This window comes from Ursus americanus, chromosome 10 (assembly GCF_024610735.1).
Source record: "Ursus americanus isolate L20-20 chromosome 10, mUrsAme1.1.p, whole genome shotgun sequence".
In the NCBI taxonomy this organism is placed as follows: Eukaryota; Metazoa; Chordata; class Mammalia; order Carnivora; family Ursidae; genus Ursus; species Ursus americanus.
Window position 1 is genome coordinate 43,858,944 of NC_142136.1, and position 15,611 is coordinate 43,874,554.

Consider the following 15,611-nt stretch of genomic DNA (forward strand, 5'->3'; position numbering starts at 1 on the left):
CTTTGTGAATATTGACAAGCTGATTCTAAAGGTTATATGGATATGTAAAAGACCCAGAATAGCCAACACAACACTGAAGAAGAACAGAATTGGAGGACTGATACTCCTGGACTTTAAGGCTTAAGAAGCTGCAGTAATCAAAACGTGGTATTGGTTAAAAAAGTAGATGAATGGAACAGAATAGAGAGCTCAGAAATAACTCCACAGAAATACAACCAAATCTTTAACAAAGAAGCAAAGGTAATTCAAGTGAGAAATAATAATCTTTTGAAGAAGTGGTTCTGGAACCAGTGCACATAGCATGGGGAAAAAAATATATATATACAGGCCTCAGTTCTTTCATAAAAATTAACTCAAAAGGGACAGAGGCCTAAATGTAAAATGCAAACTATACAACTTTTAGAAGGGAAGAGAAAATCTAGGTGACCTCAGGTTTGGCAGTGACTTTTTAGGTGAGATACCAAAAGCATGATCCTTGAAAGAAGAATATCGCTAAGTTGGATTTCATTAAAATTAAAAACTTCTGCTCTGCAAAAAACACTGTTAAGATAGAAGACAGACCACAGACTGGGAGAAAATCTTTGCAAAATACCTATCCAAAATATACAAATACCTATCCAAAATATACAAATAACTCTTGAAACTCAACAAGAAAACAAATGGCAAAAAGACCTGACCAGACACATCACCAAAGATTGACAAAAGGCAAATAAATGTATGAAGAGATAGCATCGTTTGCCATTAGAGAATTGCAAGCTAAAACAATGCGATAACACTTCACACCTATTAGAATGGCTAACATCTTAAACACTGGCCAAGACCGAATCCCGCACAGATGTAGTACAGTAGGAACTCTCGTACATTGCTGAAGGGAATGCAAAATGGTAGGCCTGCATTGGAAGACTGCTTGGCAGGTACCCAGTTAAACGTAGATTTTTTTTTTTTTAAGTTTTATTTATTTATTTTAGAGAGCACGAGCAGGAGGGGCAGAGGGAGAGGGGGAGAGAATTTCAAACAGACTCCACACTGAGAGCAGAGCCTGATGCAGGGCTCAATCTCATGACCGTGTGATCACAACCTGAGCTGAAACAAAGAGTCAGACACTTAACTGACTTTGCTACCCAGGCGCTCCATGTTAAACATATATTTAACATAGGATTTAGTGATCACACTCTTACTCAAAGGAGTTGAAAACCTGCACAAAAATGTTTACAGCATCTTTATTTTTAATTGCCAAACTTTGGAAACAGCCAAGATGTTCTTCAGTAGGTGAATGAATAAACTGTGTTGCCTTCATACAATAGAATATTATTCAGTAATAAAAATAAATCATCTCCCAAGCCGAGAAAAGACGTGGAGGAAAACTTAAATGTCTATTAAGGGAAAGAAGCCAATTTGAAAAGACTACGTACTGGACGATTGCAACTATATGGCTTTTTGGAAGAGAGAAAATTATAGAGACAGTAAAAAGATCCATGCTTGCCAGGGGTTGTGTTGGGGAGGGAAGAAGAAAGAGATGAAGGTAGAGCACAGGGAATTTGGGGTGTGTGTGAAACTATTCTGTATGACAAGGTAATGGTAGATACGTGATATTATACATTCTTCAAAACTCCTACAACTGTAGAAGGCAGAGTGAACCCTAATGTAAACAGTGGATCTTAAGTTAATGATGGTGCGTCAGTATCAGCACATCAGTTGTGATGTGTACCACACCTAATGTAAAATGTTACTAATAGGGGAATTGGTGTGGAGGAGAGCGTATATGGGAACCTTGTTATTTTCTGCTCATTTTTTTCTGTAAAGCTGAAACTGCTTTAAAAAAAAGTGTTTAAAAAATAAAAGGTAAAACATTTAATTTAAAATTAACGTATTTGATCCATTTATATTAACTAAAGAACAGTGAGCTGTTTCAAATGTCTTGTGGAATAAGAAGGCTGTACAAATAAACAGAACATTGAACAATACAGTAGATAATGTAATCTAAAATTTTTACTACAGTGCAAAAATGCTTTTAACACTGCAGTTTCTGTGCTCACTAAAATCCAAGACAAATAAATTTAAAACATAATTCAGAGAAAGTTGGGGGGGATTGGAAGAAATCAGCTTATAATTATAGGAATTCATATTAAAGAAAGAACTTTCTTATTTAATAATGTTTCAGCTCTCATTTTAAAATGAAAATTACACAATATAAATTATTTTTATAAATGAATATCACAAATTATTTGTCTAATATCTTTTTTTTTTACCTAATATTAATTGATCTCAATCTTGAAAATCACTATGGAAGTTTTATTATCGGTATTAATAGTCATGGCAGACATAGATGATGTTAAGCATCTTATTTCATTTAAATTAAGATTTTTATTTCCATTATAGAGACAAAACCAATCTTTTAAAAAAAATTAATCAGCATGCTGATTATTTTCTTAATGTGGTTACACATATCAAAAACATTACTCATTGTATAATTGTGGTTTTCACTAATGAATTTTTCACTAGTGAGTTTTTACTGGGATGTTGACTTTCTGTCTGAGAAAGTATATATTCTTTAACACATCTATTTTTATGTGAATACCTTTAACTTAAATTTAGAGATGCTATTTTGTACGTACACAAATCACTTTATTCTGCGTAGGATTTAAGATGGAATATGATGTTAGTACATATACTTATTCAAATCTGTTAAAGGTTAAACTTAACAGCTGTCTTTTCATCTAACCATATTCGTATAGTATTTTGTCAGCACTAATCTACCAGCAGTGTTGAAAGACTTGCTGTTTAGGTGATAAGATTCAGGTGGTGTTTTATGAAGTTTGTAGATAAAGCACTAGAAGGAATGTCATGCTCTCAGAACTAAAGATGACCTCAGGGTAGAAGGTGTCTGTTTTTAGAGGCTTTCCAGGCTAGAATTAGAAGGTTATAGGGCTTCAGTATTTCAAATTGCATTGATGTTCTTTTGTTGTCTTACTACCATTTTTGTCCACTGTGGTTTTGAGAAATTTGTTTATTTTGATACATAATAATCTCAAGATTTTTGTAGCGGAACTATATTTTGTAGTGGTTATGAACTTTGTATTTGCACAGACATGGACTCAAACCTTGACTCTACCAGATAGTAGCTATATGATCTGGAGTATGCTACATGATCTCTCAAATCGTTTTTCTCTTCCTTAGTTACGGGTATAATACTGGTTCCTCATAAAGATATTGTGTGTTTTGAGCACTAAATATATCTTTTCTTTTGGCTACTCCTGGTCTCAGGAAAAGCGCCACATAAGAGCTGCGGCTATGATAATATCAATGGTATTAGTGTTAACGGCATTAACATTGACTATTATTAATATTTATAATTAAAATTTGATTATTAATATTGATCATTATCAATATTAATGGTATTAATGCTATTCTCAAGTTAGAGTCTTCTAGAATGTTCATGGGGCAATTACAGGGTCTCTTAATTTTGTCATTTTATGATGTTCAGCAATGTCTGCAACAGCTAGAGTGTCTGCTGTTTTAGTACATACTTAGATAACAGAAACACAATAATGGGAGCAGAGTTAGTTTGGCAATATTCTTTTGATTTAAGTGTCATTAGTCAAAGAGTAAGGGGTCTGTGGATTCTGAGGATCACCAAAAATTTACTCAGTTTTTATTTAAGGAATTTTCCTTGTGATTAAAACAACGGAATATTCTTTAAATGTCATCCAAATTTGTGCTGAATAGCTTAAAAATATTTCAAAACATTGCATTGTAGCTACAAAGGAATTCTACTCCAGAGTGACAACTAGGCCATGATTTATTACAGGATCTTCTTTTAACATTATTTTGTCTGGAATGAACAGAGCAGTTGAAGAAACTCCATCCATCTTTTTGTTTATTTGACATCCATGCTGCATTAAATGTACCTCAAAGAAACAATATACAAATAAGAAACTCTCCTTAACAGCCATGATTACTCATCAGCAAGATACATCTCTTGGCAATAAAACAAAAGGAAGCCTGTCAAGCAATGTCTGTTAAAATTTAAAGCATATTTTTTAAACCTAAACGAATTTTTAAAGGAAATATTTTAGCTTCGTTTTCTTTCCAAGAGTTAGTGTTACAAAGTGTGCTCACGTAAACTGTTCCTTCTCTTCAACAAAATCAGCACCATCCCCCGAGCTTTCCTTATTCTTCTAGCTCAGTTGCCCGTTATATATGATATGAGTAATTAGTGGAAATAGATTGTGCCCTTTTTGTTCATGTTCATCAGAAAGTGGAAAAAAATTGAGCATGTAGATAAAGATGTTGATAAATATTTTGTTGTGCATTCATGCTTTTAGAAGGTGGCCTTTTTTCATTCTTTCTCATAAAGCGATTTGAGGGGAAGAAGGGAGGGAATAGAGTAATTGGGGCAGGAAGAATACCTTTGTGTACTTTTTCCTGAGAATGTTAGGACCTGTATGAAGATTGTCCTCCCTGGAATTTAAAGCCACGTAGCAGTTTGTGAATGAGACACAGTATGTTATCCACAGTTGGTTGCCATCTTTGTTTCTCATCTGAACTTCTTCTCATTTATTAGGTTTACTTTGAAATTCATTTGGAAATTTGATTTTTCTTTTCGTCTTGCAGTTGTTAAACACAGATTCTGAAAGGATGGGAGACTTTTGCTTCCATTTACTATTCAGTAGATCTACTTTTTAGTATTAGACTGTTGCCACTACTCTACTTGCTAACCAGGCGATGTTTTCAGTAATACAGCCAGCCCAGCACCCTCCTCCGTGAATTACTCTCTTAGCTTTGTGTTGGTCTCTGAATAACTTGAATCTTTGTTTGACTTATATACTTAACATTGACTAAACTGGTAGATGCCATAAACTATATTTTATTCCAGAATTCTAATTCTGAATTTTTATTGCTTATGAATAAAGATCAAGATTGATCCAGTTGGTTGTTGTTAGATCATGAGATTTCTTGATCTATTAATCCTAGCAGTTCCTGGCTATTTAGTTGCATCATATATAGTACTGGAAAGCTCTTTCCAGGCTTTACACATTATAGAGGTGGGTGTTGCTTGTGCTAATCAGCATTCCATACGGGCTGCATATGGAGTTTCACAGGAAGGGAGCATGGTGAAGAAGGGATGTAATTAGTGGCAGTCGGGAGCTGAGAGTCCACAGAAGGGATGCTGTTCCCCAAGCGGTCATTGCTTTCATGGGGTAGGGGGATAGAAGAGTTCACTACTAGGGTGCTTTAAAAAATAAATTAAAACAAAACCAAAAGACAGCTTTTATGCTACATCTTGGTTATACAAGAAGAAATTATTATATTTATGAAAGTTTGCTACTTTTACTCTGGCCTTACTCCTTAAAGAGGATAGTATGAGGGAAACTATGGATCGAAAGGTAGCTTAATAAATCAGATTAACATTCTCAATATATGTGAAAACAGACTGAAGGATTCTAACTGCCTTTAGCATGGAAAAAAAATAACTTGTGAACTGGGATTACAACTAAGTCTTTGTATATAAATACCTGCTTTCATTCTGTGTACCCATTTGTGTTCATTTGATCAACTGTTAATCTTTGGTGACTAAAGGCTCATAATCTGGTGGGTCTAGACCGTTATACTCCTCTGAGTTCTAGCCAGGTATGCTCAACAGTTTATCCACCCCCAGGGGATAGAAAATTGGTTCTTGGGAAGCAAAAGTATCTTGCTGTTTTTATGTGCAAAGCATAGATATACATACAGTGCATGAATAGATATACAGTATACCTATGATTTTAAAATTTCATGGGTGCACATGATGAGGAAAAAAATACCTAAAAATGCTCTTTAGCCAGCAATTAGGAAAGAAAAAGACCGAGAAACATTTTTCTACGCCTGTATCAATCTACGTCCTTTGTGGGTATTTTTGCTTGGATGTTACTTAAAGGCTTCAAACTTGTTCAAAACTGAAACCAGTCTCTTTGCACAGCGTACCCCACCCAACTCTGTTTCTCTGTCTTTCCCTTTACTTCAATTAATGGCACCTCCTGGGTCTCCATGGCCCCTCTGTCCCATTATCTCCATCCCCAGCGCAGTGTCCTGGCTCAGGCCCTTGTCTTTCCCTGCCTGGATTGTTGTTACAGGTTTTTAAGTTACTTTCCCTGCGTCTGTTCTTTCCCTTGCTTTTTGTCTTTCATCCACACAGAGCTAGAGGGAGCTTTCTAAACCGTAGATCTTATCATCTCTTACCCACTTTAAAGACTCCCAGTTCTTAGGGATCGAAATCTTCTTTCTGCTGCATGGCATACCTTTCCCCCTGTTTTCTGGTCTTTTCCTATCTTCCCAGCTTTATACCTTTCTACTCTCTCTATTGTCCTCTTCCACACACACTTCATTTTCCGAGTCACTCAGACTCCTCAAATGTGTCGTTTTCTTCCACAAGTGTGGCCTTTTTCAAATACTGCTCCATCTGCTCATGGTACGGCACTTATGAATTTTCTTCTTGCCTTCCCTAATCCCATACAACTTCCTGTCTCGCAGTGTTCAGTCCAGAGGCCCTGTCCTCTGAGGCATTCTTTGTTATTATTTTTACTATACTGTTGGTCACACCAAGGTAAATGTACGTGTGTTTGCGTGTATTTCCCCCCCAAATAGCTTCTTGCGGAACAACTCTGTGTCTTATTTGCTGTTGCACCTCCAATTCCTACAGCATCTAGTAGGCAGTCCATAAATATGTGCCAAATTAAAAATAAATTTAAAAAAAGGAATGAAAGCCTGGGGTTGTTTTAAATACCATTATTATGTAGAGTTTCAGGTTATTCTGTTCTCCTAAGTGTTTATCATGTATTTTTTTCCCATAAAATGTTGCATAGTAGATTGGATTAAGCTTATACTTTCTTTTCAACAAATGTTAATGACTTAAGGGGCGCCTGGGTGGCGCAGTCGTTAAGCATCTGCCTTCGGCTCAGGGTGTGATCCCGGCGTTCCTGGATCGAGCCCCACATCAGGCTCCTTTACTGGGAGCCTGCTTCTTCCTCTCCCACTCCCCTGCTTGTGTTCCCTCTCTCACTGGCTGTCTCTCTGTCACATAAATAAATAAAATCTTTAAAAAAAATGTTTATGACTTAAAACAACAATACTTAAAGAGTAGCTTTTCAGGTACTTAAACGTTTGCAATTCAAAAATAGAATTAACTAATTTTACAATTCATTTACCTCTTACCTACAGAATATAGTATTAACATCAGGTAAGTAGGCAGATTATCAAAATATTTTTGACTGTTTTTTCTCCCTCTTGTCCTATCTAGCTAAAGGACACGAAATCTGCTGATCAGAAAACAACACTACTTCATTTTCTGGTGGAAGTATGTGAAGAAAAGTACCCTGATATCCTGAATTTTGTGGATGATTTGGAACATTTGGACAAAGCCAGTAAAGGTTTGTGCTTTTATAGAAAACATTTCACCGCTCTGGGTCTTCAATTAGTACATATAGATGGAAAATAATGCCTTTTATTTGAACATATTTGCTACTTTGCCACAGTATTTTAAATATATTTATAAAAATATAAAACATACGTTGTTGTGTAGTTGAAACCTTATGAATACTTGCCGGCCCCACCCTCTGCCACTCAGCTGCCTCCACCGTTGCCATGGTGACGCTCACTTGAGCCAGGATCCTTCACTTGGGGACAATCGTTGTGTCTGGGCCAAGCCCCAGTAATCAATGTCCCCAGTTAGCCGAAGTTCTAGATCTGTCTCCATCCACACTGAAGGTAGAGACTGCATCCTTTGTCCGAGTAGAGACCAAACTGCTGGAAATTCCTTCCAGTCCTTTCTAATACCCAGATACCTCACCTGCTTCTGTTCCTACTGGATTTAGATCAGGTTGCAAAGGGTCAGGATAGGATAGGACCTGTTATTAATAGTTGGTTATAATACGGTTTAAATGCAATTTTTGACCACCTGAAGCATCCAGTTTTTATTTATATAACCTATTCTATGGAAAAAATTTTACTTGCTCCAACAACCAATTTATGGATACACATTTCTATGAGTATCCGTGTACATACATACTTCTTGGAAGACAACTCATTTGAAACGGTGGGAATCTGTATTGTCATTGTGTTGAAAACTGATCATTAGAAATGTCAGACTATTTTTGTGTTGTTTGTTATTGTCTTCCTAAAGTTGGAATTTGTCAACTTAAGAATACTTCATCCCCCCCATTTTAGTGAATATTCCTTCTTTAAAAAAAAAAAATCACCTTTGTCATTTTCTACTCCCTTTGTTTCTTCCATAAAATGAGGATTGTAGCAGTGTATCTTCAGAGTGGCAATGTGATTGGATGAGATGTTCTTGATGGTTTTTTCTGAGATGTATGTTTCTTCGAAGTACTGATCTCATATAGCCTGCTGAGGTGGTGGGAGGGTGGGGGAGAGTTAGAAATAATAAGTCTGGATTTTTAAGACCAAAAATAAGCTTTTTACTTTACTTTTTGCTCTTGCATACTATTGTTGTAATGATGTTGGAATTAGTTAATTTGCCCTAGTACTACCTAAGAATGTCGTTGGTATAAGAAAGTAATGACTGTATATATGGGTATAAGTGTTTTAATGGAATTTAATGGAATATATGGATATAAGTGTTTTAATGGAAAATAATTAAATTATTTTCTTATATTGAATAATGACATAGGACAAAGTGCACAGAAAAAAAAGCATTAAAAATAACTCAATGATAGTCAAAATAGCTTTTAAGTGATTGATTCATTAATTCAGGGAAGGTAACTTCTCTAAAATGAGATTTCTGAAATTTGGGAATAAAATTTAAGTAAACGGGCCAAAAGAGAATTGAAAGTGGGAAAATTTAAAGTAATGAATGATGAGCATGATAAGTAAAAGAATAGTAGATGAAAAAGTTGTACATAATGCCTTGAACTTTATAGAGTTTTCTTTTTCTGGAGAAAAGATAGCTGAGTAGAGTAATAGCTTATATCAACATTAGGTCTTTGGGAAGAATTAAATCTGTGCAGTCATCTTATGATGATAACAGTTTGCATTCATGACCATTTCACCATCTTTTCCTCCTGTTCTAAAACTGAACAGTGAGCTGGAACATTCTCTTTCAGATGTACGTTTTAGTGTAGAATTTATTGTCCAGCAGTTGTGCTCTAAATTAAGTTTCTAAAATACCATTTGACTCACTTGATTGTACTTAAAATTCTGTATAAATATTTTATTATTTTGCTTTTGAAAACTAACTTTGATAAGGGCTTGTAGAGTAGTAACTTGGTAATTAGATACTTCTGTTTGTTTTCTTTTTTAATGTTTCTACTGGGGCATTCTCGGGCCTTGGAGGTTTTTCATTTCCATCTGTTATAGCGGAGGCATGCATATGTGTATAAGTCAGCAGATAGCACAAATGTGTTTCACCGGGAGCAGCCAACTAGATATTTGAAATAGAAAAGCCATCACTGAGATATAGATAGATATATATGGATATAGATGGATATAGATTTTTTTTATATAGTGTAGGTGATTGTTGAGCACGATTTCTTCATGTGATTCTATTACCTTATTAATGAACGAGATTTTAGAGGAATGAATGTAGTAGTTTTGGACGAAGTAAGTCTATGTTTGCTTTGGAAATTTTCAGTGCTTTTATATTATATATCATCATTTAAAAGTTTCCATATTTGAAATCTCCTCAGTGAGCTATCACATGTATTAAAAAGTACCTTTGTTTTTGAGACATAACAAAATCCTGGCCATTAAGTCCTCGTGGATCAGCAGGGGGATCTTTCATTGCAACTAATGAGCTTGCCTGTATGACAATTTTCAAATATCTACTTCATTAGGGCTGCTTCTTTTCTAAGAGATAATGGCTTACAGCTTTTCTGTTGTATTTCAGTGAAAATATTTTGGGTCATTATTGTATTTCTATATACCATTGCAATATTTCTTTCTTTCTTTTTTTTCCTGGTCTTTGAAGGGTTGAATACATTGTTCTCTTGTCTAAACAGTTGAAGTTAATGGACTCTAATATGTGAAGGTTTTATTGATTATTTCACAATAACCTGCTTTATTATTAACTTGGTATTTTATTAATGAGTAGAAAATATGACAAAACTCTGGGGATTTGGGGAGTGTATTAAAGTAAAACCAAGGTAAGTTTATAGTGTCGCTTTTTTCAACCCTCTTTTAGGGTTATCGTATCTCAGCCATATATTTCTCTTCTTCCCTAGATAGTCTGAATTCTAGGAATGCCATGCAAGTCCAGTCTGGAACTCACTTCTTCATTTGAAAGCAGCTGTTGTGTGATTACTCAGTGTTGGAAACTGCACCCTTGTCTTGTTGCTGGTCCAAGGTTTAGTTTCTGTGTTTTGGTGCGACCCAGGTGACCTCACCTCACTGACATCTGGCTCCTGCCCTAACTGGCTCCTCTTACACTCTCAGGACCCTTTACTTCCTCCTCCTCTTTGATGCGACCTCTAAGTATTGTCAGTGTTATTAGCCTAATACGGAGCCCTTCTTTTCCTTTCTCCCCATAGCTCCTTAGGTGATCTCTTCAGTTTCCAAGGACTTACGTACCATCGTTCCATTAATGACTTACAAATTTGCACCCCAGTCTTCCCTTCTAAGCTCCACACTTGCATATCCAACAGTGTACTGGCCATCTCCAGCCATACCACATGCATAGATCACAATATGCCATCAAATGTGGCTCTTAATTCCTACACCCATAACCTCTCCTCCCCAAATTTTATTTACTTGAGAAACTCCTTCCTAGCATCCTTTCTTTTGATTTCCTCCTTCTCATTCGCCTTGTCTCTTTACAGCCTTCAGCGTGTCAACAGCGAGCCATGTGGTAGATTCTAAGTTAAATCTATGGGAAGTGACGGCTGTGGCCTAGAATGTTGCCTCGTTCCCTCCTTCATCGAGCAGCTTAGAGTAAATGTCACCTTCCCTCTGGTGCTTTTTTCCTGGTTGTTCTGGGGAGCCTCACCTAAGTTTCAGTGTGCTCTACTCTTTCCTTAAGGATAAATTCGTATGTTTTCCAGAAAATCTTAGACCACCTTCTAAGAACTCAGTGTAGGTTAGAGATTATTCCTGGAACCGCTGGAGATGGAATTCGCTTCTAGAGAATGGGCTGCCTTCAGCGTATTGTCAGAGTGGATTTAATGATTCTCTGTTTCTAATATTTTTCACTGTTTTCCATTTCCATGTGTTTAGCTTTTGGGAGCATTCTTTGATATCTTACATTTGATATTTTCCCTCTCCATTTTATTGACATCTCTGCTTTTAAGACTGTTTGCTCTTAGGTAGTAACTCTTTGGTCTGACCCAAATATTTGTCTACTCAAATGCATCTCCAATTCCAGTGCCTCATGACTTTCCAACATTTTATGATAAATGGCTTACTAAATACCAAATGTTTATCTTTTATTCACCTACTGTGAGCACTTAGAACACTTCATTTCCAGGTGGCTGCCACCTGGAAATGTATAGTGTTTGAAATTTCAAATTCATCTGCTCTAACAAGCAGAAAGCATTTTCAAAGCCTCCCATTAACCTTCTTATACTATACACCTCTAAAAATGCCAATTAAAATTTATTAGTTTGATGTATATATTTTGAATATTCAGGATTAATTATTCAATTGCATTTTAGACATTAAGTGTGTACTATAACTACATAAAAATATTCATTGTGCAACAGACTTAACATAAATAACATTATGTTAGGGAGGTCATAGATTGGGGCCTCACAATTTTGTGAGATAAATAATTCATCTGGCATTTCAAATCAATTGTAGGATATTAGAATTTTATGAAAATACTAATTTGTGTATATTTCTGCCAATACACTGAAATCATTTGAAAGAACATGGGAGGGGACATTCATAATAAAATAATTGATAGACGACAACCACATAGGGTATTGCTTTAATTGAATTGTCAATAAAGGGCAGAAAAATATATTCTGTTAGGAGCTGAATTCTGTCCCCCATGTCCAAGCCCTTCATATGTGGAAGCCTTAATCCTTAGTATCTCAAATTGTGATTGATTGTGGAGATAGCTGTTTAAAGAGGTGATTATGTAAAATGAGGCTCTTAGGGTAGGCCCTAATCCAGTGTAAATTGTCTCCTTATAAGAGGAGGAAATTCGGACAGATAGACACCAGGGATTCTCATGCACACAGACCAGGGATGTGAGGACACCGCAAGAAGGCGGCCATCGCAAGCCAAGGCCATCTCCTTGCTCCAGAAGAAACCAGAGCTACTGACACCTTGATCTTAGACTCCAGAACTGTGAGAAGAGAAGTTTCTGCTGTTTAAGCCACCCAGCCCCAGCCCATGGCATTTGTGATGCGGACCTAGCACACATTATAATAGAATAACTTAAGGCACTTTTCTGACTTCGAATTTTTCAGCTGTAGGATAGAGTAGCATGTGCAGATGATGTTCTACTTGATTAGATCACTTAAACAGTCATAGACCTGCCGTGTGAGGTGTTCACTAGTACGCGATTTCAGGATATCAAAGGTTCTTGTACAAACCGTGAATTATCACACGATTTTATATAATTACAAGTATGCCTCAATTCCATTTTTGAATAGACACGATATAAATTCACACATATATGAGGAAATATTGAGGCAATCTAGGTAAATATATTCATGAATATTCACATTTAATTTTGGGGTTAGATCTATGGTATCTCCTAGATTTTATTTTAGAATGCGTTTGTTTACACTGGTATATTAAGTTTTTGTTCTGTTGTCTTTTCTTATACTCACTGCATCCCTATGTATATTTCTTTACTACCTACCTCTGTTTTGCTACTTTAATAGTTGTAATTTTATTATAAGCAAGTAGCCGATAAAAGCTAGTAACACTCTGAATTATCCGTTGACTCTTCTTCTGAAAGGGAGGTGTGGATGGATGGTTGTACTTTTTTTTTTTTTTTCATTATCCTATAGAAATAGTGAAAACATTTGGTATCTCCTACCTGTGTAGCATGCTTCTGCAGCTAGATGGTAGAGTCACAAGTTATGTCTGGGAAGCTACTTCATGACTCCTGTGTAGTTAGGTCTCAACGGTCTAATTGGATAATCTGTACCGATCTAATAAGTGTACTTAGGAATTGTAGAATAGTTTTAATGTCACTACAAGCCAAATATAATAAAAGATAAATTTATTTTTAAAATATAATTCATGTATAGGTTTGCATATATGTATTAAAAGGGCAGTATTTGTAAAATTTTATATTCAGATGAACACTTCTAACATAAAAAGGTAGGATGAAATATAACTGGGTCATTCACAAGGTAATTACAAGATATATGAAAAATATATATAGTATACTGTGAGCTCAGGTTGCTGGTAAGGGGCTACAAGGTCCAAGTTGTCTGATGACTAGCATTTTATTTAAATTCTCCCAATTAATTTCCAGGGATTATCTATATAGAGTTGGCATCCAAAGTTTATATGGGAGACTTGCATGTAAGGTTGTATTGTACTGTTGCTCTGTGCAAATATTTTGAAAAGCAGCATAATGGAATGTCGAAAGACCATGGCCAAAGTCCCTTGAAGGATTAAGGACTCTATAGACTGATGTTGAAGAACACTAGGCATGGAGCAACTACACTTCCAGCTCAAGATTGCTTTTTGGGATACTGAACCGAGAACATTTCCTGAATCGGCCGCTGCTGGGGCTGATAGATGATCATGAAGAAGAAAAACACATCAGGAAGACCTCTCTATCTTTTTGGAGGTTAGCAGACTGAAAGTGGCATCAATACACCATTAATCTTTTCAAGAAACTAACAGTTTACAGTGTTTGCAGATTTGGGGCCAGCTACAGATTTTTGAAATAGCTACTGGAACAGTTCTATCAGTGTCACCCGTGAGCCATAGCTCACATCAAGTCACAGGACATCAAGTCACAGGACAGGATCAACAGTGACAAGCAAGGTCTTAGAGCTCTCCCGGACGGCTGACTGCAAAGCAGTATTTACGGCCCCTCAGTGTTGCAACAGGAAGTGGGAAATTAGAAACAAGGTGGGTGAAAGAAAATTTCAGAATGAGAGCATTCTGAAGGCTAGCTTACCATAACAAATCTGTGCAGTCTGAGGGAGCCTGAGCAGTGGGTGGAGAGCGCTCACGGCAGTCTGCTGAATGTCACTGCTTGCAAGGTGGACTTGTCGCCCGCTAGGCGAAGAGCCGCGGGGTGGCTCAAATGCTGCAGGCAAAATTGCCAGTTGCTCCCCGGAAACCAGGCTCTGTGCGGCTGCAGAGCCTTGAAGTACTAGTTGTGTGAGCTTCGTAGGACTGCCATAACCGATGAGCGCACACTAGGCTCCTTTAACCACTGGAAGTGGCTGAGGTTACTCTCTAGTTATTCGGGAATACAGGCGTCTGAAGTCACCGTGTTGGTAGGATGGGTTCCTTCTGAAGCCTCTCAGGCAGGAGCCATCTCCTGCCTCTCTCTTAGCTTCTGGTGGCTGCCAGCAGCCTTGGTGTCCTCTTCTCCTCTGTGTCTCTGGCTCTCGCCTCCTATGTAAAAACACCAGTCATTTGATTTAAGGCCACCCGAAATCCAGGGTGATTTCATCTCGAGATCCTTAACTGATTCCCTGTGCAAAGATCCTATTGTCAAATAAGTCACATGCTGACGTGCTTTTGGCCATGGATTTGAGGGGTGGGAGGGATACTATCCAGCTCCCTACAGTCATCCTTGTCCTCACTCCCATAACTGCATGGAAGTAGCACCATCCTCTCGGAGCGTCATGAAACGGTGAGCGCAATTACACAGATTGACATATATATGGAAAGCAGTTAGCATTATGTTGTGGCATGTTTTGGTGTTTAAGGCTTATTGTTGCCGAGCTTATGAAATACCCTTTTCTTTCATCATCACATGCAAATACTAAAGCAATTAAAACTGAAGTCCATCATATGCCTCTGAATGTAAGGAATTTTTATTAAAAGTGACAATTTTAATAAGTCCAATAAATAATTTCAGTGGACAAAATAAAAATGTGACCTCCATTAGGTTGTAGAGACGTTATATTGTGGAGGAAGCTGTTGTTACAGTCACAGACTCTGAAGTTAGACAACTGGGGTTCAAACCCCAGCTCTGCCCATTGCTAGAGGTATAACCTTGGATGAGTTCCTTATCCCCAGTGGGACTCAGTGTTCTTACCTGTAAAATGGGGATAATAGTTGTACTTAATTCAGGAGTTTGTTGTGAGGTTATAGGTTAATACGTGCAAATAGTTATAAAGCTTGAATAGCACACCATAACGACTATGTAAATATTCTCTGTATTTGCTGTAGTTGTAGCTGTTGTTTTTCAGTGATTATTTCGTATTGACACACATCTGCCTATTCTATCATTAATGATGCAGATAAACGCGAGTCTCTGTGTATAATTATGTAATTTTAACATGTATTCTCAATAGTTATTTGAACAGATCCCAACTGTGCCTTGCCTGAAACTTATGCAAACATTAGAATTTCATAGATCTATGTTATTGAAAAATGTATTTCCTTTTCTAAGAATTAAAGAACGATATACATATAGGAAATTGTACAAATCTTAAATGCACAACACAATGCATTTTCACTGGTTGAGCATA

The 15,611-nt window shown here is 36.8% G+C and overlaps 1 protein-coding gene across 4 annotated transcripts in view; it reads left to right on the top strand.

Annotated features, from left to right (window-relative positions):
• The window catches only part of DIAPH3 (diaphanous related formin 3), a 475,240-nt gene that overhangs the window by 267,291 nt on the left and 192,338 nt on the right, over window positions 1–15,611 (top strand). For all 4 annotated transcript variants that reach the window (XR_015725940.1, XM_087865106.1, XM_087865107.1 and 1 more), the window contains one exon: window positions 7,277–7,406. Coding sequence is in view for 3 of the 4 variants with exons in the window: in XM_087865106.1 (XP_087721232.1) it covers window positions 7,277–7,406 (130 nt within the window). In the remaining variant the exon portion in view is untranslated. The remainder of the gene's footprint in view (window positions 1–7,276; window positions 7,407–15,611) is intronic.